The sequence below is a fragment of the Pogona vitticeps genome, chromosome 11 (genome assembly GCF_051106095.1).
Source record: "Pogona vitticeps strain Pit_001003342236 chromosome 11, PviZW2.1, whole genome shotgun sequence".
In the NCBI taxonomy this organism is placed as follows: domain Eukaryota; kingdom Metazoa; phylum Chordata; class Lepidosauria; order Squamata; family Agamidae; genus Pogona; species Pogona vitticeps.
The window spans coordinates 7203507-7226500 of record NC_135793.1 but is presented as its reverse complement, the minus strand read 5'-3'; the positions used below and the strand labels follow the sequence as shown (position 1 = coordinate 7226500).

Below are 22994 nucleotides of genomic sequence, written 5' to 3'. Positions count from 1 at the left end.
AAAAGAATCACAATATTCTTCTCTTCACTATTGAGGACACGATATTTCTTGGGGTTACAGATTTTTTTTGCCTTTTGCATAATCTCAGCAAAACCATGGTGGCTGCTTTGCTTCATGATAGTTTAAGGATTAGGAGCACGGGATGGATTGTTAGTGATTGTCTGAACCATCACAAAGTCCCTCCATACTTCCTGCATGTGTGCCCTTTGCATTCTGCATAGAATGGACTCCAATTTTGTGCAGAGGTATTTGTGTAAACTGTACAAATCTTTATGGGGGGGAAGGAAGAGCCCCTTGTAATGCGTTCATGCTGGAGATGAGGAATCTAGGAGGGCTTGCAAAGTTTTGGTTAGATTCCTCTAGCTACACAGCAGAAGTGTGTGGATTTACAGTACATGTAGAGAAGAACAAATTCAAGTTTACCAATTTAGTTCACCCCTTTTACTCATCAACTGGCACTTACAGTCTTGGTAACTCAATCAGAAACACTAGTGAGAGAAAGAACAAAAAACATTTCCTTTATTTACGATTCTGACCAAGTCAAACCATAACCTGACAAAACACGGCTGCCTCAGCAACAGATCTCAATAAATTAACTGATTTCCAATAGACTGTAGAGGATAGAAAACTCAGAGCTGAGAAACGAGCCTCTCTTTGAATTTAGAGTCAGGGAAGGAACAACCAGCTAACGCAGTCACCCCATCCCGGAATGGTGACTCACAGCCATACCTTCACCAGGAGGCATTCAAGCATACAAAAAACAAAAAACAAAAAAACCCTCCAATACTGGTGAGAGGAGAATTTGGTGAATAGCAACTACACTGGTGCCTCGCAAGACGAATTTCATTGCTACATGGTTAATGTCATCTTGCAAAAAATTCATCTTGCGAAACGCGTTTTCCCATAGGAATGCATTGAAATCTAATTAATGCGTTCCTATGGGCAAAAAAGTCAGAACAAAGTCACATTTGGTTTACAAAGGGTTGATTAAGTGCTCTTTAAAGCCATACATATTGTACAGATGATTTTAAAAATTTCAATCAAAACACTTTAAGTTTTTTAAATCATAGAAAAACATTTAAAAATCAGCATACGTGAGGCAGGAACAAAAAACGGAAAACATTCGTCTTGCGAAGCACAGCCATAGGAACAATCGTCTTGCGAGTCATCATACCCCCCCCATTGCCAAAACCATTTGTCTTGCGAGGTTTTTTTTCCTGCGAGGCATTTGTCTTGCGAGGCACCACTGTACTTTTTTAGTCCTGCTCTCAGAATCCCATAGCTAGCACATTCTAGCCACATCTACACTTTGGACCACAATAAAACCCTCAAGCACACTGGATAATCTTGGTCAGTCCCCACAGCCTAACATCTCTTTCAGCATACCTGGCAAGGTAAAGTGGAACAACCAACAATTCCTTGGGGGAATAAACCCTTTTGTCAGAAGGTGTGATATAAGAACATGTTTTACTGCCTATGTGATCCCCCACCTGCCACTGACATGTTTTTTAATTTGTCATGCAAACCACTGAATTTAGTATTTCAGAGTGCAATACTTCACCGGAAACGCAGACACTAAGCCAGCCTATATACTGGGTCAACCTGCTTGTTCAAATGATTGTTTTACTGACTTAGTTCAGGATCCCATTAGAATAGTGGAAAATAGAAAAGCAACTCTGCAGACAGTGTGCAACCATCCCCCGCTTACATGCGCTGTCCATGACAGGGTCCATGACAGACACCCAACGTGCATGACTTCCCTTGGGCTTGCGGCATTTCACAAGAATGTGGCCTCCAAGTTTTACGCATATCTACCGAGAGGTAAGGAACACTGAGTTCAATATCACTTACTTCTGAGTAAACACACCCACAAAGTCTAGGACAACCCCACTGGAGAAATCCTCTTCCTGAAGATGACCCCGAGCCTCCTGGGCTAAGGAGCAGATCATGTCCGAAGGTCTTAGACCCTCGGGACAGAAGACTCCCTTTCAGGTCTGGAAGATGTGGTAGAGCTGCTACTTGAGGATGAGGATGATGACCGAAAGCAAGGACTACTTGACAGATCGTTCTTACCAGCCTGCAAGGTAAAATCTCTTCCAGCAACCACATCCTTGGGAAGAGGACCTGAGGAATAACACCTTCACTTGAGACGCTGGGAATTCAGCTTTGTTAGTCTTACTTCCAAGACAAGGAAGGCTGATGGAAATAGCCACAATTTCTGGCTCTGGACATCGTCCACTTCTCTTCCTCGTCATCTGTTCTAACAGACTTGCTCGGTGCTCGGATATGGGACCAACTTTTGACTCTGTGATTGGTTTGCCCTTGTTTTTCTCTGAAATGACCCCTTGTGCTTGAACCCTTGACTGGATAGACCCCATCTTTGGATCATCCTTGCCTGTGTTGCCCATCCTTTCCTTTGAACCTGCTGACTTAAGATTTTGGAACTTCCAGAATGTGTCTTTTGAGCTACTCTGTCAGAAAACTGGACATCTGCAGCCAAGGCATACACACAGGCAGTGCCCCCACCTCTGTTAAGCACCTTCTACCTCTTTGGTTGCCCTTACAAACATTTTAAAGACAAATTATTCCAGAATGCATTTAGATTTTAGTAGAGATGGGAAAAGCTTGGGTTCTGAGAAACAACTATTTGAAGCCAAGAGGCATCACCACCACTGGATTTGAGCATCTTTAGCCAAAAAATCAAGCATGTCCCATCAATAAATTTTTGCCCATTGTCTTTTAGCTAAGATTTTATGAGCTTGTTCTGCTGTTCTATTTGCTGCAACGGATTTGTTCATTTAATTATTTGCAAACTGAGTATAATCCACTTCTATTTATTTATTTATTTATTTATTTATTTATTTGCTTGCTTGCTTGCTTGCTTGCTTGCTTGCTTGCTTGCTTGCTTGCTTGCTTGCTTGCTTGCTTGCTTGCTTTCTGCCCCACCCCCCTAGACAGCATCTACTCGGGGCAGTTTACAAATATCATAAAATATCATAAAACGTTTGACTCTTTTTAATCGGAAAAACAGGCAGCTAATATTTGGGGAAAGGAAAATGAAGTAATAGCATCCAATAAATAACAAATAATAATCATAATAATGCAAAGGAACTCAAAAAAATAAAAAAAAATGCTACTGCTCTTTGCTAGAATGGAATCTTATCTATTTTTCTTTCCCAAGTCTAGAAACAGACAGGCCGAAATGTTTGCTTGAACAAGAAAATGAAGCAGGTGCAATGGGGAACTCAGCTGTTCGGTTAGTAAAGGATGGAGAATTTAAACGACTGACTACACCTTGTTAATTACAACTTGCAGTTCTGTGAGAAATCTCTAAGTGTTATCCTTAAAGAAGCTTTTTTTATAAATCTTCCTCAGGATGCAAGACCCTGGCTGGATATTTAGGCAAGTGTGCCACACCCCTCCTTCCCGACTTCAACCATTCAATCAGTGCATCACAATCATCTGCAAGTCGCACCTTGCTCAGTTGAAGACAGCTCTGAGGCCAAAGCAGTTGCACCCACCCATGAGGGAGAGCAGCCCAGGGATGCTCCCCTACTCATCCCAAAGGACTCCATTTTGTATCAATCCAGAGAAAAGCACCATGGCTGAATCTCCCTCACAGACAGCCATCATGGAGACATCGCCGGTTGATGGGCCTTAATAGGCGTCCTTGACGGGCAGAAGATCTGGTAGCAGAGATGCTCTGAGACGCACACTGTGACTGGAAAAGTTCTTTCAGTGAGCCAAAGTGAGGCCACGTTGAGGACACTGTGGGGAACACAAATGGCATTGAGGTCCACCCACTGGGTGCCCCACGACATGTCCAGAGGTGGTGCCATCGAAGACATCAGGGGACAGGAGCAAAGGGAGAAAAAAGTTCCTTTTAGAGACAACAGTCATCATGACCACTGGCTATTTCCCCCAATCCTCAAGGGGGAATGACTAACGGGTCACAAGCCCTAGGGAATTGTGGGAAGAACCTTGTGCTTCGGGAGGAACCTTGTGAACTGCTCAAGACTATCACTTCTGATACTAAGCATGAACTCTGGGAGGTGTGTCTAATATTAACTGATGACCTTTCGGGGACAGGCGATCTCCAGGGTTTGGTTTGGTTTGCTTTTTTGTGTGTGTGGTTGCAGTAGTTTATAACTCTTTATTTTAAAAAAAATCAACAGCACTGCATACTGTAGTTTTATTGTTTATATGGAAGGCTTCGGAGCAAAGATGTTGCGAACAAATGACTTCAACAACAACAAAATTAAATCGTATCCAATATAATCTAGTCCCTGCCAAATGATGTCCCTTGGAAGAGCTTTCAAAGTTAAGGCTCTTGTTTAGAAGTAGACCTTACAGATGTTTTGGGCTAGAGGTCCCATCATTCCTGATCTATCGCCACTCCTTTGCTCCTGACCAGAGAAGCTGTGGTCTTCCCAGGAATTTAACTTTGTCCTCATAAAAACCCTTAAACCAGGTCAGAAGTAGGGTGATTGGCCCAAGATCTCAGTGGGTTTGATGGCCCAGGGACCCTGGATTGTCCAAACCCTATCCCCCCACCTTAAGCATTAAACCACATAGTGGCCATTTCTCACAACAGAGAAAAAGCATGCACGCGCAAATCAATGGTTTATAGTTTGCTGTTACTTTGAAGGGGCATAACAGTTATACATGGATTTTTTTTTGCTTTTTTTATTTTTTACTTTATGGATTTTTAACTACACAGGGGTCCAGCATCCCTAACCCCAGTCGTTGAAGAGAGAAGTATAAATAAAAGTTCTCCCATATATTAAGACCAAACACAATTGCCCAATCGTTATCAAAAGGAGAGATGTCAACAGCCCAAAAGCAACTGAAATTTTTGCTAAAGGACAGAAATATTTAAGGGAAAAAATTACAATGATGGAGAAAAACTTAAAGGCCCAATGAAAATCAAGCATAATCAGCAGCCACAAAATGTTCACAAGAGGGGACAGAACTGGAAATTAGAAATTAAAGGAAATATTCACTTTTTAATATTCAGTAGTGCCAAGTGGGTTTATGGCGGTAACCAGACTTATGTGTGTGTTTAATTTGTTTTAACGTAAAAGAACTAACAGTTTAACCAAATAGAAGTAATAGAATATTTACAGCACACCAATCAGTCTGGATGAAAGTCACAAACTTCTTCCTGATAATCTGGGGGGGATCTCTCATGACCCGCACCATATTTGGGTTCCGTGTGTCCAGGAGAAATAGCATCACAAAATAAATGCAAGTTTGATATTTCCTACCTCTGGAAATCAAAGTGCTCGCTGGAAGGACAGATCCTGAATCTGAGGCTCCAGTACTTTGGCCATCTCATGAGAATAGAAGACTCCCTGGAAAAGACCTTGATGTTGGGTAAGTGTGAAGGCAAGAGGAGAAGGGATGACAGAGGACGAGATGGTTGGACAGTGTCATCGGAGCTACCAACATGAATTAACCCAACTCCGGAGGAGGCAGTGGAAGACAGGAGGGTTTGGCGTGCTCTGGTCCATGGGGTCACGAAGAGTCGGACACGACTAAACAACTAAACAACAAGAACCTCTGGCTTGGAGTTCTCACCAGAAAGTAACAAATGGCCAGCACATGACGGCTCCCCACTGTTTTCCAGACCGATTCTTCACAAGACAGGGATCGAAAATGGCCACCCTATGAAGGATCTTCACTGGACGATGAGGTATTTCCCCCATTGGAATACATTGACGGGTTTTCAATGCATTCCAATGGGTCTTTTTTTTTTTGCTTGACAACAATTTCACTGTACAGCGATTTTGCTGGAATGCATTATCGTCATCAAGCGGAGCACCACTGTACAGATAAGCCACCGATCCACCTGTAGGTATAGATCTGTCTTCTGCCTGCACAAGGCATCTATACCTTTCTCATCATCAGATGTGTTTCATATGAAAGCGAAATAGGCACTTAGTAAAGAATCTCAAGTAAATCCCAAGTCTGGCATCATATTGTGTTGGATTTTTATGGTAAGCAAAGGCAGCTTCCTCCCGAATAACAACCAAATTGCCCAGGGTCTGTGAGACAAAGCATCAAACCATAACAGTTATAACTGTTAATCCAATACACCTTTTTATACAAACCAATAAATACACCAGTGGAAAAACAGCACAGATGTTCATCTCTAATGCAATCTCCATTCAATTTCCTAAGTGCCATCCCTCTGTGCAAACTAGCTTAGCATTATGTTTAGCTTGCAAATTCTTTTAATAAATAATGAATGCAATAAAAACCAGTAGATCAATTGCCAGCCTAAGAAATCATAAAGGGGTTGGGGTGATCAGGGGGTGGGGTGGGGGGCGAAGGAGGCCCTTTGTGTGCTAAGCTATTGGCGATTAAAAAAAAAAAAAACTTTAATCCACCGGCAGATCAATATTACTCTTCTCCTTTTTAAGCCAGTGCATAAATAGTGCATCGTCTCTAAATGCAGTTTAAATGCTCTTGCCACAGATCAGTCAAAAGGAACCCGATACGATCACTGTACACAACAGTAATTGAACATTTTGGTAAAACACAAATGTTTGTAAAGCTACGTTGAAACTGCTGATAAGGAGCGAGGCAATATTGCCTAAAAGAACAAGGAAGGAAGTTCACTTTCTAAGAATAAGAATGACTTGTGTTGTAACTGATGGAAGGTTTTGCATGACTTTGGGGTTTTATTCGGAATGCACCGAGCGAAATCAAGGTTGTAGGTCTGGTTGCGATGCGTGGCAACAAGCGAAACAGGCTTAGAAGGTCAAAATAGCATACAGACAACGACACCGTAATCGCCTTATACTCACTTATGACAGACAAGTGACAGAAAAGTTCATGCAAAAAGGATACAGACAGGGAGGCAACGTAGCAATGTCATTAATTACATGGATATAAAAGGCATATTTTGGAACCTTTTGGACAGACACAATGCCTTTAGCAGTGGCTATTAATATTTCTAGACAGGCAGCTGTAGAATCGCGTGGTGGGGGTATTCTCGGTTGCCTTTCAGAAGTCCACGTTAGCTGGTGGCCACGGAGATCGAATCTGCACCGTCCCTAGGGACTTCTCCAATAGATCAAGCAGAATAAATCTAAATCGTTGAGAACTATTACATGCTAGACTAGCTGTTGTACTTGGTAATTCGTACCTAATCAAGACACATTAAAATATTTCCCTACACATAGGTAGGGAGGAATGCCTGACTGCACACTGGCGTTGTCTCTCAATATATTTTATTCTGAAGCGGAAGGTATTCCGGTCATGTCTGTGCTGCGTTCACAATCTGTGTTTTGTTCTTGACGCACAGACAAGCTTTGGCTGAAAGTACCAGAAAGAAGACTGTACAATTGTGTAACTTATACACTCATGCACAGATGTGCAACTCTGTTCTACACAGGTGCACGAGAGATCTGTGACAACCTTACTGGGGTCTCCAGGTGACCTCTTGCAATTGGTCGGCAATGTTTTCTGATTCCCTTGGGTTCCACAACAATAAGAACAAAGAAAAGTGTTATCTTTTTGCCGTATCGGGCTGCCCAAATCCAGAAAAATCATGGGTGGGAACAGGAGTACATTTTATGTAAAAGAAGCCCTGTGTAAGTTCCAGTTCCTTTGAAACTGGAACGGATTTTTTACAAACGAATTTCTGATGGGCAAAATCCTACAGCATAAATCACACCAGTGTTGACTGTACTCCCAGAAACAAGCGAAAACCTTTTATCATTTCTGCAATCATGGGACAACACCACTTACCTGATTGCTCTTAAGGACTGTGGACAGGAACAGGATTCTTCCTGATCTGTTTAACCCAGCCAGGAGCCTAACTTTCTGTGGGTGGATTGTTAAAAAAAACACTAAAAAATAAATAAATACAACACTGTAAGAACAGGACAATACATGACAGAGCCATAAACTCCAAAGTCTAAAAATTTAGAATATCTGGGAGAAAAGATTTATATGGTGTTGGAAGAAACCAAGCCCACTAATAAAATAAAACAGTTCAGACCCCACGTAGACTCTGTTCAGAAACGTATTTCACAGCTTTGTTCTGGAATGACGGCCAGAATCCCACTGCAGATGTGCACTGCCTTAAGCTTAATGACATGACACCCAATGTGGTGCAGTGGCTAGTGTGACAGACTAGAAGTCAGGAGGCTTGGGTCCCAATCCCCACCCAGCCATAGACACACATTGGGGGTGAGAAATTGGTAAAGGTAAAGGTTCCCCTTGACATTTCGTCCAGTCGTGTCCAACTCTAGGGCACGGTGCTCATCCCCGTCTCCAAGCCGTAGAGCCAGCGCTTGTCCGACGATAGTTTCCGTGGTCACATGGCCAGCACGACTAGACATAGAACGCCATTACCTTCCCACCATGGTGGTAGTACCTATTTATCTACTCACATTTGCATATTTTTGAACTGCTGGGTTGGCAGGAGCTGCGACAAGCCACGGGAGCTCTCTCTGTCGCGTGGATTCAATCTTACAACACCTGGTCTTCTGACCCTGCAGCACAGAGGCTTCTGCGGTTTAACCTGCAGTGCCACCACGTCCCCTACTGGTAAAAGCACTCCTTAAATATCTCTTACCTTGAGGGTCCTATTAAGATCCCTTTCAGTTGGTTCTGACTTGATGGGCACAAAATAACAACAAAGTATAATGGCTTAAATCGTACTGGTGGGTTGCTGCTAATTGACAAGTTGCCTAGTCACATGACTAAAGAGTGGCAATTTGCTTCCTTACAGCATTACACTTACACCAACAGACATTTTTCATAGGATTCTGGCATTTGCATCCCAATGGAAGTCTCTCAAGATGAAAATCTGCTCACCTATTCTCTTGAGCTCCCATAAACAAGACATTTTGATGTTTGGTTTGCTCGCTTTTTAAATTCTGCGGCATTTTCTAATTTTTCCAGACTGCTTTTCTTTTTTTAAAAAAATCAACAAAGTAATAAAATACAGTGGTGCCTCGCTTTACAATTGCCCTGCATTACGACGAAACCACATTATGACGATCTTTTATGGTCTAAATGGGGGTTTTTTTGCCTTGCGATGATCGGTTCCCTGCTTCGGGAACCGATTCTTCGCAAAACGACGATTTTAAAACAGCTGATTGGCGGTTTCAAAATGGCCACCGGGTAAACAAAATGGCTCCCCACTGTTTTCTGGGACGGATTCCTCGCAAGACAGGCAGCGAAAACGGCTGCCCTATGGAGGATCTTCGCTGGACGGTGAGTTTTGACCCCATTGGAACGCATTGAAGGGGTTTCAATGTGTTTCAATGTTGTTGTTGTTGTTTTTTTTGCTTTACGATGTTTTCGCTTAACGGCGATTTTCCTGGAACGGATTATCGCCATTAAGCGAGGTACCATTGTAATGAATCCGTCAATGGTAAAAAGTTACTTGGGAAATGCTTTGTAACAAGTTACAGAACAAAATAATTTTCAAAGGTTACTCTCCAAGCCCAGCAAATTGTAGAGTTATTTACTGTCATACCTTAAGATTCAACAATTTCAGCCAGGTACCCAGGAAGCCATTAGGAAGAATTAAATAACCCAGGTCTTTTTTGCATTTGCATTTTTCTGAGTACTAGAACTCGCACATAAAAATCTCCACGAGTTTAACCCATCCTGTGTTCATTTATGCAAGATGCATTAAAGTGGAGAGGAAATAATTTTGTCCCTTTCACAACTAAGCATATGGAATCCAGAAATTGTGGTTAATCTCTAGCCGACCACCCAGAGAGCTACCAATGCACTCAGGTCCACCTTCTGTCCATCCCTGCAGTACACAGTTAAAAATCCACAAAAGCAATTATCTTCCGTTGGATTCAACCTGCTTTGCCGTATGCACAACTAAAGATTTTGGTGACGGGGCGTCACGCTTGCATAGTTAAAAGACAAAGACACAAGCTAAAACTGTCCATTGTCTTTCCTATTCACCAAAAATATATAACTGTAAGTTGGTTATTCCATTTTGTATCTAACAAGTTGAAGGATTTTTTAGGGTGAAACCAAATAGCAGGCTTTTGTGACAGCAATCATCCGAATCTAAAATCAAAGGTCCAGTTAATGTTACTGCCTTGAACTAAATAGGTTCGGGAAAAAGGGACTCAAAGGAAAGTAAACACTGGACAAATAGCTCTTTGATGGCTTAGCTACGGAAAAAAACACTAAACACTTTGTAACGACAGCTATGGATCCTTTTGGCCCCTCCAGTTCAACAACAAAACTGGCTGTTTGTTTGCATCTGGCTGTAGAGCCAGAGGTCGATTCCTCACTGGGCCTCCTGGGAGAAGAGCCATCCTGTGTAGCCTTGGGCAAGCTGTATGGTTCCAGGGCGCCCCCTAGAGGAAGGGAAGGGTAAAACACTTCTGAGTATTCTCTACCTGCAAAACCCCAAAAAGGGTTGCCATCAGCCAGAATTGAATTGACACCACATTATTGCTATTCTTTAGTTCAACAAACTTCTAGAACTCTTTGCAACTGGCAAGTCCCTTAATATCATCAAACTAGAGCCGCTGGGCTTCTGTACCATTTTAATTAAACCCCACTTTTCTTCAATAAAGAGACCTAAAGTGGCTTACATATTTAAAAGGCAGATTTTAAGCCCATTAAAATAGTGTAAAGTGCAATACGAAATAAAGCCAATTAGACACACTATATATTCAAACTAACTGAATAAAAACAGTTCAGGACCATTTAAAAGCACATTAAAAAGCAAATAAAAGGCGCAGGAACCCATTTAACAACCCTGTCCTTGGCAACAAGTTCCCTTACTAAAGCCTGAAGAGAAAAGCCACTGCGTGCCTAGCCTGGTATACTGTGGAAGGGAGTTCCACAGCTTGGGAGTAGCTACTAACTTAGGATGAATCTTCCTAGCTTAGCAGTTGTTCTCCAGCTTTCAGACTCGACATCCAACACTATGTGGAGACACAGGGTGGCATCCAACACTCCAGAAGGCAGGGTCAAAATGCTGTCGTACCGTGTAAGCCATATTAGAATAGGTGAACTGAATTAATGGGGACTTATTGAGTCAACTCCTCCTTATCTGAATCTGTTGATTCAAACGGGTCTCTAATTGTACAGTACATTGCAGTTAGAGCAGACCCATTTGAATCAAGGGAACCTAAGGAGCTGATCCGCAGAGTCCTCACTGAGTCAACGGGACTACCAGAGTGCCATTTATTCTAAGCAGCAGAATTTGGGCCAATATTTCCAGCACCCCGTCACCTGGTAAAAACCACTTCTGAGTACTCTGTGCCTAGGAAAACTCCACGAGGGGCAAGGTAAATCAAAATAAAATCCCACTTACTAATTATAATATTACTAATGTATTCATAAAATGATCAAGTTTGAATCCCAACCATCTAGTAAATGTTCAAGTGACACTCGTAAAAAATAATAATTAAAAGTTGTCTGTTAAAATAAAAATTAAATCACTTATGTACGAGATGTTTGCCTAATCTTTCTGCGTAGAAGCTTCCCCTCAACAAAACATAGAAGGTCTCCCACTCATATTTCCTTTGACTTTGAGGCGGTTTGTCTTGAGTAAACTATGGACAGAAACTTCCTGGGTTTTTTTTATTATTGTTTTTTTTTTAAACTATGCTTCAAGCCCATTTTGGGCTTTATTCATGTATTAAAAATGAATATCCGTGACTGTGATCCCAAACTGCAGTGAGTTTTGCGGTCCTCTTCAAGATACAGGCAGGATTTCAAGACCGAAACTGGTCCAACTGGCCAGTTCTGAAGTCATACATATCTATTCTGGATTGGTCCGTCCGAGATTCATAGATATTTATTCAAAATATGAAGACAGCAACATTCTCTTCTACACAATGCTAATTTGCAGTATACCGAAAGTCCTAGCATGATACATTCTCTCTCCCGAATTTCTTTAGCAAAAGATCTTGCATTAATATGACAGGTGCTATTCACAGGCCTGACTGCAGGCAAGGTCTGTGAAACGAACCTTTGCAGGGCAGTGGCAGGTTTTCTTCCTAGTAAATCAATGATATACAGGCAATTATTGCAAAATCTGTAATTTTGAAGAACACAATTCAGCGAATAAAAGATATAAGCATCCACAGAGAAGAACGGCTTTGGGGCAATAATCACAATTGCATTTTTCTTGGACACACCATTTATTTATTTATTTGGAAGGTGTTAAGACATTACAGGTAAAGGAGCGTCCACCTTTAGAAGCAGGTGTGCCCGTACACTTAACTTATTCTGCACAGAGGCATGGATCCGTAGGTAGCCCAAGCAGAACCATCTAAAGGCTTTGGAAAAGGTATGAAACGGGGGGGGAAATGTTGGGGGGGGAAACACCAAAGCAAACCAATGTGTAATAAGCTCACAAAATCATCATCATCATCTTAAAACTGCAGAGCTGCAAGGTATGGCTTATCGAGTCCAGCCTCTGTCGAGGAGGCACAATGGGGAACTGAACTTCCAACCTCACCTAAACCACTGAGGTTTCCAGCAGTTCCTCATTTTAGAACTGCAAGAACTCAAAGGGACCCTATGGGTCACGAAGTCTGGGCTCTGTCATGGAGGCCCAGTGGGGAATCGAACTCCCAACCACTGAGTTATGCAAGAGTTCTGCAGCACAAGAGTTAGAACATGGATTTCGAGGAAGGGAACAGAATGGAAGTACATGCAAAAAGAGGAGAGTGAGAGTGAGAGTGAGAGTGAGAGTGAGAGTGAGGGAGAGGGAGAGAGAGAGAGAGAGAGAGAGAGAGAGAAAGAAAGAAAGAAAGAAAGAAAGAAAGAAAGAAAGAAAGAAAGAAAGAAAGAAAGAAAGAAAGAAAGAAAGAAAGAAAGAAAGAAAGAAAGAAAGAAAGAAAGAAAGAGATTATGGATACAAGGAAGGAAGGAAGGAAGGAAGGAAGGAAGGAAGGAAGGAAGGAAGAATAGAAAGAAAGAATAGAAAGAATAGAAAGAATAGAAAGAAAGAAAGAAAGAAAGAAGGAAGGAAGGAAGGAAGGAAGGAAGGAAGGAAGGAAGGAAGGAAGGAAGGAAGGAAGGAAGGAAGGAAGGAAGGAAGGAAGGAAGGAAGGAAGGAAGGAAGGAAGGAAGGAAGGAAGGATCACCTTGTTCTAGATTCCTCCTGGCCATCTGTATATCAGGGGCTGGCAGTCAGCAGCAACAGGAGGCACACGAATTACATACTCAAGAGTGCCAAGACCACGAGTACTCTGTTGACTACAGCTGGCCTGTCACCTGCCCTAATTCTCAAACTTGTACAACAACAAGAGTTAGGCCAGTGGGAAGCCCAGGCATGCAAGAGACCGTCGCTCCAATTGTCCTACCATTTGTGCTTCGGATGGCAAGTGAAAACACCTTCTGTTGGGTTTCAGTTGGAAATGCCATGCTCTATGTAGAGTGCAGTTTTATGTCTGCTTACCTGGGACTAAAGCACACCATGTTCACGGAGAATTACTTCCAAGAAAACACGAACAGTACTGTGCTGCTCAGCATGCACAGCATAAATTAAGTAGTTGACCATAATAAGTAGGGGACCCCAAAGAGAAGAACTAGCAGAATGGAGTTGCTTGTAAGCCGCATTAGTCTGAACAGGAGCAGCCAAGACACACATTCCCATTTCCCATGGAAATAAAGTTTGAAATTGCTCCTAAATATGGTTGGATCACGTTCCAAATGCAGACTCATCCTATGCCAGTCAAAAGAGCTGCGGAAGGGACGAAAATCCAAAAATGCCATTAAAATATTATCATAATATAGGTTGTCTGATGAATTTAACACAGTAAGATGAAATAATCAATTCATTGAATGTTAATAATAATAACTTTAGAACTGCAGAGCCGGAAGAGACCTCATGTACTTCCCCCAAGTACATCTGAAATTTGAAATAACACTTTATTTAAAATAATTTGGGGCTTTATGACCTGTGTCCCCAAGTTTTATTTCAGTAGAAAGAGTTATCAGAATTTGCCAGTCAACAAATTTTCATTCATACTGAACCACGTTCTGAGCATCAGTTTACTTTTTCAAAAGGATGAACAAGCAATTAAAGGGTTCAAGAGAAAAAAAAATAAACTAAGAACCAATGGGTCCGAACTAATCAAACACCCTTCAAAATGAGAAATGTTTCCCCCACGCACATGCCGAAATCTATCAGGCACTGTTTGCAACAACAACTCCAGTACAGACTTCATATTTTATTATTAATTTTGCCCATGAAATATTAATATTGGAAGCAAAAAAAAACAGCGACACGATTAAAAGACTTCATTCTATTTTTAGTTTTATATATCGATTTCCGCCACAACGAAAAGCTTACCCAGGGAGAAATTCAACAAATTTAACCTTCCCCCTGCAAACTAATCAGGTTAATTCCCACCTTAAAATGATGTTATGATTAAGTTTATGGCTTCATTTATGGCTTCTCCCTCTTCCTTAAAAAAGGCAATTTTGCCTTCTGGAGAAGAGGTTATTTTTCCTCCTTTACAAAGCCTGAAGAGAGGGGGGGAATGAGAGAGAGAGAGACAGAGAGAGAAGTAGAGTGGTTACCGGCACTTTAAAAGCTTCAATCTCTTTGACATTGCTGGCAGTGTATGGGAACATTAATGCATCTGTCAGGATAACAAGCTAAGAATAACATCTAGACATCAAACTGAGCAGAGAATCCATCTGAAGTGATTCATTTGGATCCATCTCGTTGATTTATTAAACACAGGGCAACATCTGCAGCCTCACAGAGAGGCTTGGCAAAATTAATGCAAGATCAATTCAAATGGAAAAAAAAGCGGAAAAAAAAGAGATAAATCAACACGCAATTTGCATGCAGTTCCACAATCAGGCTTATTGGGCGCAAATGCTCAATTTCCCTTTCGCCCGAGCCAACGGGTTGAAAAGCGTGCACATTTTGATTTCCCCCCCACCCCAACCCCTATCTTTTCAGAAATGTTGGGATGTGAAGTGACACTGAAGAGTTTTTCTGCAGGTTGAGATGGTGAAAAAGGAAGAGAGAGAGAGCCTCAGAGAAAGAGAGAATCAGAGACAGTGCAAACCCCACACACACACAACAACAACAACCCACACTTCTAAAGACCTTTTGAATATGTGGCAAGAATATCATTAATGCCTAATTATTTTGATTCGGTTCCAAGAGAACAGAATGGATTGCAGTGGGAGGTTAGACTAAGGGGCAGGTGATAAGATGGTTTAGGAACACATCGCTTTTCTAAGAACTCAAAATGTGGAGAGGAACCATATAAACATTTCCTCTTCTTTCAAAGGGGAAAAAAAAACACATTTCATCTGCAGCTGAAGAGATGGAGTGCTCTCAGAAATTACGAGGTTCCCAAAAAAAAAAAAAAAAGAATAATCATTCGTTCCGATTAGATTTCTTTGTAAACGAGCATAGAAGAGACGGAGAATTAAAGGCAAACACATGCAGAACTATTATTGCATACACTCTCACACACATGCACTCACCTCCAACAACGCTGAAACTGTATGAATGATTGATCTTTTTTTGAGAGGGGGAGCAAAAAAATTCTTTCTCCACCAGCTCTCTGCAGTTCATATGAACTACAACCTTAGACAAACATACTGTAAAGAGGTAAATCTCACAGACCTTGGTGGAGCCTGCTTCTGAGTAAGCGTAAGAGGGTCAGTATAGTCTCTCCCCCCCCCCCCGGATCCTGTATTCCCTTCTTGTGGCTATTCCTTTTCAATAGCTATAGGGATGATGCAGGTAAGAATTTGGATTTTGGATTTTTGTGGATGGCTTGAAGGCTCACGTATCCGGTCCTCTCCTGCCTAATTCAACCAGTGCTTACAAGTACTACTGTTGTTCTAGAAGAGATAAAAAGTAAGAGCTTGCCTGAACTCAAGAATAAAAGAGCAGTGCGGTGAAATTCAAACCCAAGCCCTCCTGGACAACCAACCCCAAATTTATATCAGTCTATAAACCAGCAAATGAATAGATATTTTCCTTGCCTATATCCAATACTTCTGTATCAGCTCCTGAGGCAAGTTTGAATCTTTGCTAAACAATTTCGCTGGGGAAAAACATTTTGAGCCCATGAACACTGAAGATCAATAAGCGTACTGGAAGCTATGGAGCGTGCACAAGTCGGGTGCCTTAATTATAACTTTGACATGGCCCTGCTAATACAAAATAGCATTGGGCAGCTTTACGGGACAGGTTTGAAACAGACCTAGCAGCCAGAAACAGTTAAATAGCTAGCAGACGGCCAGCTATCCAGTTTTTAAAAGAGAGCTCCTCTTGCTCTCTGGATAGCAAGCTAAAATGACATTATAAAGAACCCTACAAGAGGGGAAATTGTTTATTAATCTACAATCTTGTTTTCCTGGAACATCTGGGTTTTTTCCCCATCTGTTTGTTTGCTGTAGGATAAAAAAACTTACATTTGATAAACAATTTGATAGATACAATCTAAGAATCTGTAAATTCCTTCTATTCCAGAAGTGTATTGCTGATAGGATTAAAAAGTATAGTGAGGCTGATACTCACCAAATTGTTATAATAATTAAGATCCAGCAACACAACCGAGTCCTGGATATGTTTACCTAAAAGTCTCTACTACTGGAAATACTTTGCTTCAAACTGCAAATTTTATGCCACAGTGTTATAAAAACTTATGATACACCAGTTGATTCATGCACTCAGACAGGAAATAGGGAGTCTTTTGCGAGGCTTACTCAGATGTTAACTTCAGCTATAGGATCACAACCTTGCAGTCTATTTGAGTCACATACATGCCTGAAAAAAATATTATAAACTTATCTCCAAAAGATGACTGCATCCACCCAAGCACAATGCAAAATATACACATTAGTAGATAAACAGATGAACATTTCATTTCCTGAAATTCTTAGACATAACAGGAGTACAGACCCCAAAGCATTTCAATAGGATTTCCGTGTAACACACTAAAAGATCTGGGTGAAAATACTTAAAATGTTCTCTGGCTTTCCATAAACTCGGCAACAAGGTTGTGCTGAAAAATGCAAAAGGGGTGGTGATGGAAATGACAGAAAAGCCAAATTTCCTTATTTCACTTAATGGAGGAGCTGCTGGGCTTTCATTTTTTGGTTTTTGTTTTTTTTTTAATTTTCTCCTTACAGGGACTTTTAAAGTCTTTGCCCGAGTTGAGATTTCTGTATCAGTTTATTTAAGTGTACTCCACAACCCAAAAAGAAACCCACCACTGCAGAGTATAATGACCGAACAAGGTTTTTTAAGGCGCATGCAAAAATTCCTTCCAGACAAACCAAAGCACCACAGTATCTCATTAACTGCATGCATGTTCCAGATTAAGGAGTGTAACTGCAAATTGGGTTACAAAGTAAGAGGGCACTGTTTTAATTGATCTCACATGCATAAGTAGGAAATGCTGACACAAGCAGGAGAGAATGCCAGTCCACACGACCCACCGGAAACAGTCACAGATTTCGAAGGAAAATGCAACATGGATTTGTTTGGACAAACTGAACTGTTTCAACTGCTAGCTATGTTTCAATAGAAGCGAAGCATCTGAGAGCTGGCTTAATATTATAAGATTGCAGCCACTGAGTTTCACATTTTAAGAACGGCAGGGGTGGTATGAGAGAGGTTGTTCCACAAGCCCTATTAATGTCATCAGAAGAATCTATTTGATAAGGCTGGCTTTTGCCTAATAAGACTTCAGTAGCTAAAAGGTTAGATAGCTGAAGATGCCACTAAAATTAGTTGTACTCTAACTAGAAAGAACTATAAATAGTGAAAGCAACATGCATCTTTCCAAAAATCTCACTGAGTTCAACAGAGCTTACTCATGAGCCAGCATATATGCCACTGGAGCTGAAGACACACACCGTAGTCATTTTTTCCTGCATGGCTTTCCCCAATTTGTATTAATGGAGCTGCTTAAGATAAATCTTTATTGCATCACATTCTACTAACACTGTTCTCTCTGTGTATCAATTCATTCTGGATGTAATTTTGCTATGAGCATCTTATCAACAATTCACACCCAGCCCTGTGCATCTTACAAAGTGGACTGCGGTCAACAAGTTTGACACCCCCCACACACTGGTGAGACAAGATGCCACAGGATTCTTCCTTGCTATTTCGTCATCTACCTCTCTTCGTATCTGCAAGTCTGTTTCAGATGTTTCAGCAAAAAAGTTTGCTATTCTTGCATTTAATTCCATCCTACTGTCAGTGGGGATATTTTCACTGTTCGGTCCATTACTGCCCACCGATGCTTTACAAAAGTAAGCAAGCAAACACTCAGTTAACAATTCCACCTTCTCGAGAATTCCTTCTAGGAGCTTCTACAGTTTGCTTTGACTTTTTGTAGCATGATCACTAGAAATTCTTCCACTATTAACAGCGGAAGGAAGAAAATTACTATCTCCAGGTAATTTCTATGGTGCCAACGAAAGGAGCCAGGCACAAAACCCAGATAACTCTTTGAAAGATGCCCAAGAGGCTGGGGCACCACAGGTGGAATATTATTATTGTTGTTGTTACTGCTACTATAACTCTTATTATTGCTGTTGTTGTTGTTTTCCTGACAGTTCTCCTGCCTGGCATACAGGAAATTCACCTCAATTTCAAATATTGTCTGAAATGAGACCCCTACAGAATGGATGCATACGTTTAAAGTTTACGTTGCTCAAACACAGCCCATGAAAAGCTAGAGAGTTTACATACATAAATGAAACAACAGTGCACCTTTTACCAATTTGCTCCCATCTTACCTGAATCTTCAGTTATGCCTATAAAGTGACAACCTCAAGGTAGAGCACTTCTGTTACAGACAAACCTAAATTACTTGTAAAAATGCTTGCATGGAATGAATAGGCAGAAAAGAGGGGGGAAAGCAAAAGAAGAAAGGAAACTATTCTAGGCATGAATATAGGTAAGGATTAATGATCCTAAACAGCTCTAAAAGTATACCTGTTGTCAAACCAACTGTCCACACACAATAATCAAGGACCTAGTCCTGCGGAAAAAGAGGTTTTCCTACTTCTGCTGGTTTCCAAGGGAGAAGGAAGTGAATAATGCAGGTTATTTCGAGTAATAAAATCCTCACTTTCACACAACAGGTTCTAAAGAATGTCATGTGGACGGTGGAGAAAAAGTTGCGAAACAACTGATTAAGTCACCATATGTGGAAACAAACTGTCATGTGTTTTCCTAAGAAGCAATACTTTGTCTGCAAAAGTACACTTTTCAATGCAAATCTGTCTGTCTATGAGCAAGTTTGCTGAGAATCACTAAGGTCTCTGTTTGGAGGCTCTAACGCCCTATCTGTCACTTATTTTTTTCTCTATGATATGCAAAAGGCTTCCCCACCACCACAATCACTGAAATTGTGGACTCTAAAATTTAGAGACATTATTAACAATCTCCAGGATGAGCCAGGGTTTTTTTAGCAGTTACAAAGGAGATGAAACAATAGAGGCTCTCAATGCATACAACCAACTAGGTTGACTCATATAAGATGGTTTTAGGGTTACAACAAACAATAGTCTATAAACTTATCACTCTCTTAGCTCACAAGGCTCTTATCATTCCTTCTTCCCTCTCACACCTGCCATACGCAGCTTCAGCATCCCAAGATTTATTCCCATCCTAAAAAGTCAAAAAATAGAAAGTTTTGTAAAGCCAAAAATAGGTAACCAACAAAATCATCAAAGACTGCATACATACTTGGTGCTTTAGTTCAAAGCAATATACAGTATATACTTTCATGGATCTTAATGAACAGTAAGACTAGTGCCAAACAAAAGTTCTACATCCTATTTATTTCTAAACATTCTTTAAAAATACAGTCCTTGTCTTCTATTGCAGAGAGGAAATGTAAACATTGCCACTCTCTGGATTAGTAGCCTAGATAATCCCCAACATGAAAATCGCTAAGGTTTTAGCATCTGAACCACCCCAACCCCCCACTCTGTATATTATAATCGCCATTCAGAAAAGTTGCAACACACTTCTCGGCCTCTTTTACATAATCTCATTCAGCCACAACCCCCTTTGGGCAAAAAGCATCTAATGAGGACAGAAGCCCATTCAGCTTTAGAGGTTTAGGTCAATGACTCGAGGCAGACCATATGGAGGTCTAAGGCAGGCAGGGCTGATCCCGTAAACCTTGACTAAGGCTTTTTGTGATGGGCTAAGAGCATCTTCCGATTTGAGGGAACAGAACCTCAAATTACATTCCCCCCCCCCCCCCCGATCGTCCAGACTGTCCAGCTTTGTGACATGCTTAAAATCTGAAGAAAGAGAAGGGGGAAAAAAACTCAAAACCAAAGAGCAGCTGTTTTTGTTTTTGTTTTTTGTTTGTTTGCTTGTTTTGGTACATCAATAACAAACACCAGGAAACTCACAGGCCTGCTTTGATTTTGTTATTACCAGCCACAGAAAGGGATACATTAGAACAATGAGACCTCCAAGACCTTTGATAACTCATACCTCAACAGCCGTCTTTTGATACAGCAAAGACTCACATGGAAAAAACACTGGAAAGTGAAAGGAAAAGAAGGTTCTGTGCTGATCTCAGATAAGGAAGAGGAAGGCGAAAGACTGGGAAAAACTATTTTGGGGGGAAATAAACTAAGGATTGGGTAACTCACAAGCCTCATTGCTCCCAACACTCAAATTTTGGTAGCTTCTAATCAAAAATTAACTGAAACTAGATTTTTTTTTCATCCCAAAAAGATGGACAAATCTTGTCAGTTTCACTTCCTCCTATATTTTCTGATCAAACATTAAATGAAGCAAAAGGATCACCCGTTCTTAAAAAAAAAAAAGAAACCAGGCAACATCCCACCCAGCCAGTGGGATACTGAAGAAATAAAAAAGTTCTAAAGAGTCTTGGGTGAATCAGGATGAAGATGTTGCAGCTTGTGGTCGGGAAAAACTTCTCCCGTCCAGACTTTCAAGACACTGCAATCTAATACACACTTATCTGGAAGTAAGTCCTACAGAACTCATTCTGCAGCTTTCTGTGTACAGACCTGCACAGGACTGTGCTGTTAAATAAAAACACGTTTGTTTGGAAAACAAGAAGTACAGTCCCAAACAATGTAATGATCTTTCAGGAAACAGAGTTTCGACACTGAAGTCCTGAACACACAACAAAAATCAACAAGGCTGGGGATTCCCTTTACAGATTTCCTGACCATACCAAAACAATAGAAATATCTTATCCAAAGCAAAAAAAACAACAACAACAAAAAAGGGGGGGATCTACTGATTATACTAGGATTTTATTGCAAAAAAAAAAAAATGAACTGAGAATAAGTGTCTGCCATCATATGTGAATTGGCCTCACATCCCAGGCTTTATCCCACTTGCTCCTGGATCATCTTGCAGGCCTTCTGCATCACTTTACTTGAAATGTAAACACGGCTGTGTGAGATCCTCGTCCAGCAAAAGCTGACTTAAGAGATCTCAAAGGGGTTTTCTCACAAGGCGCACTGCTCATGATTTCCGTGGACAGAGCATCCCAATCCGCTCCACGAACACCCTCCATCCTAGGTGGGAAACCGCTTACTAACTACTGCATCTCTCCCAACTTCCGGTTTGCTCCACGTTGCCGAGCGGTCCAGCCCGATCCCCATCGCTTTTCCTGGCGCAAGCGGACCTCAAAAAGACGTTCCCTTTTTCAGGGAAGTCCCTTCTCCCTTAAGGAACTTTTTTTTTTCAAAGTCCCAAGCGGGATGCTTTGAGAAGTTTTCCTCGTAAAAAGAGAAAAGTCGCGTCCATCCCCATCCCCCGTTGAAGGAACTGGAAGAAGGGACCTAACTTTTCCATGTGAGCTGCAAGGCTCACGTTTTCGAAGGCTGCTTAAGGTAGACTTTCTCTTCCCCCTAATCCACTCCCATTTCTACGGAGAGCTTCACTTTTTAAGGACAAGCCCTCTCCAAACGCAAAGGGACTTGGGTTCCCAAAAACCACCTGCCTTCCTCCCCCCCCCCATTTTTAAACAAAAAAGGCAAACTTGATCCGCGAGCATGGGGTACCTTGACCTCTTCCTGCGCAGACCCGCCCAGGACAGTCCTGTACCCCCCAACCTTAAGCGTGGGGGCCTGAAAACGGCCCCGCTCCCCAAAGAAACCCCGGTCTAGGCGATCGGGGCCGTTCGGGCAAACCCCGCGCCTCCTTTCGTTCCCACGCACCGCGGGCGCGTAGGCGACCCGCACTTTTCCCCGGCGCCGCGCATCTTCCCCTTGCCTTCCCTGCTCCTCCCCACCACCAAGCCGGTTCCCCCCCTCCCCTCCCCTCCCTCACCTGGCGTTGGTGCAGTCGTTGTACAAAGTTTCGAAGTCCTTGCGGGTGATGAGTTTGCAGCGGTTGACGCCCGGCTGGATGGCGCCCAGGCCGCGCAGGATGCGCACTTGCTCCACCGTGCAGACCACGGGCGCGATGTCCAGGCGCTTGAGCTTGGTGTAGACGGTGTGCAGCCCCCCGACCAGGTGCTTGAGGAAGAGGTCGAAGACCTGCGGCAGGCAGATCAGCTCCTGCCCTTCCACCAGGAAGGAGGCCACCTTCACCCCGTGCAAGTCGACCATCTTGCACTCGTTGCCGCCGCCTCCGCCTCCGCCTCCTCCTCCTCCTCCAGCCCCGCTCCCGGCCGGGGTGGCGGCGCTGGCGATGAAGCTCTGGATGAGGCTGCTGGTCAGCCGCGGCGATTCGGACGGGCTCGGGGAATAGAGCGGATCCGCCCGGAACAAGCCGCCCCCCGAACTGCCGGCGGCGGCGGCGACGGCACTGCTGCTGCTGCTGCCACCGCCACCGCTGCAACTCCCGGTCCCGCCGCCAGCCCCCGCGCCCGACCCACCACCGGCCCCGCCGCCGCCGCCGCCGCCGCCGCCCGAAGTTGCCGGAATGCTGGGAGGCGAAGACACCGCCATGCCCTCTGCACCGCCCCGGGCGCCGGGATCCACGACGGCGGCGGCGGCAGGAGCGACGGGAGCAGCCCCACCATCCAGCCTGG

General features: G+C 42.5%; 1 protein-coding gene across 1 annotated transcript in view; it reads right to left on the bottom strand.

The window, feature by feature from the left end:
- DACH2 (dachshund family transcription factor 2) overlaps nt 1–22792 on the bottom strand; it is a 325199-nt gene extending 302407 nt beyond the window's left edge. The window contains exon 1 of the mRNA XM_072981094.2: nt 22289–22792. Coding sequence (XP_072837195.2) covers nt 22289–22569 — 281 coding nt within the window. The 5' untranslated portion in view covers nt 22570–22792. The remainder of the gene's footprint in view (nt 1–22288) is intronic.
- Nucleotides 22793–22994: the final 202 nt, after the last annotated feature.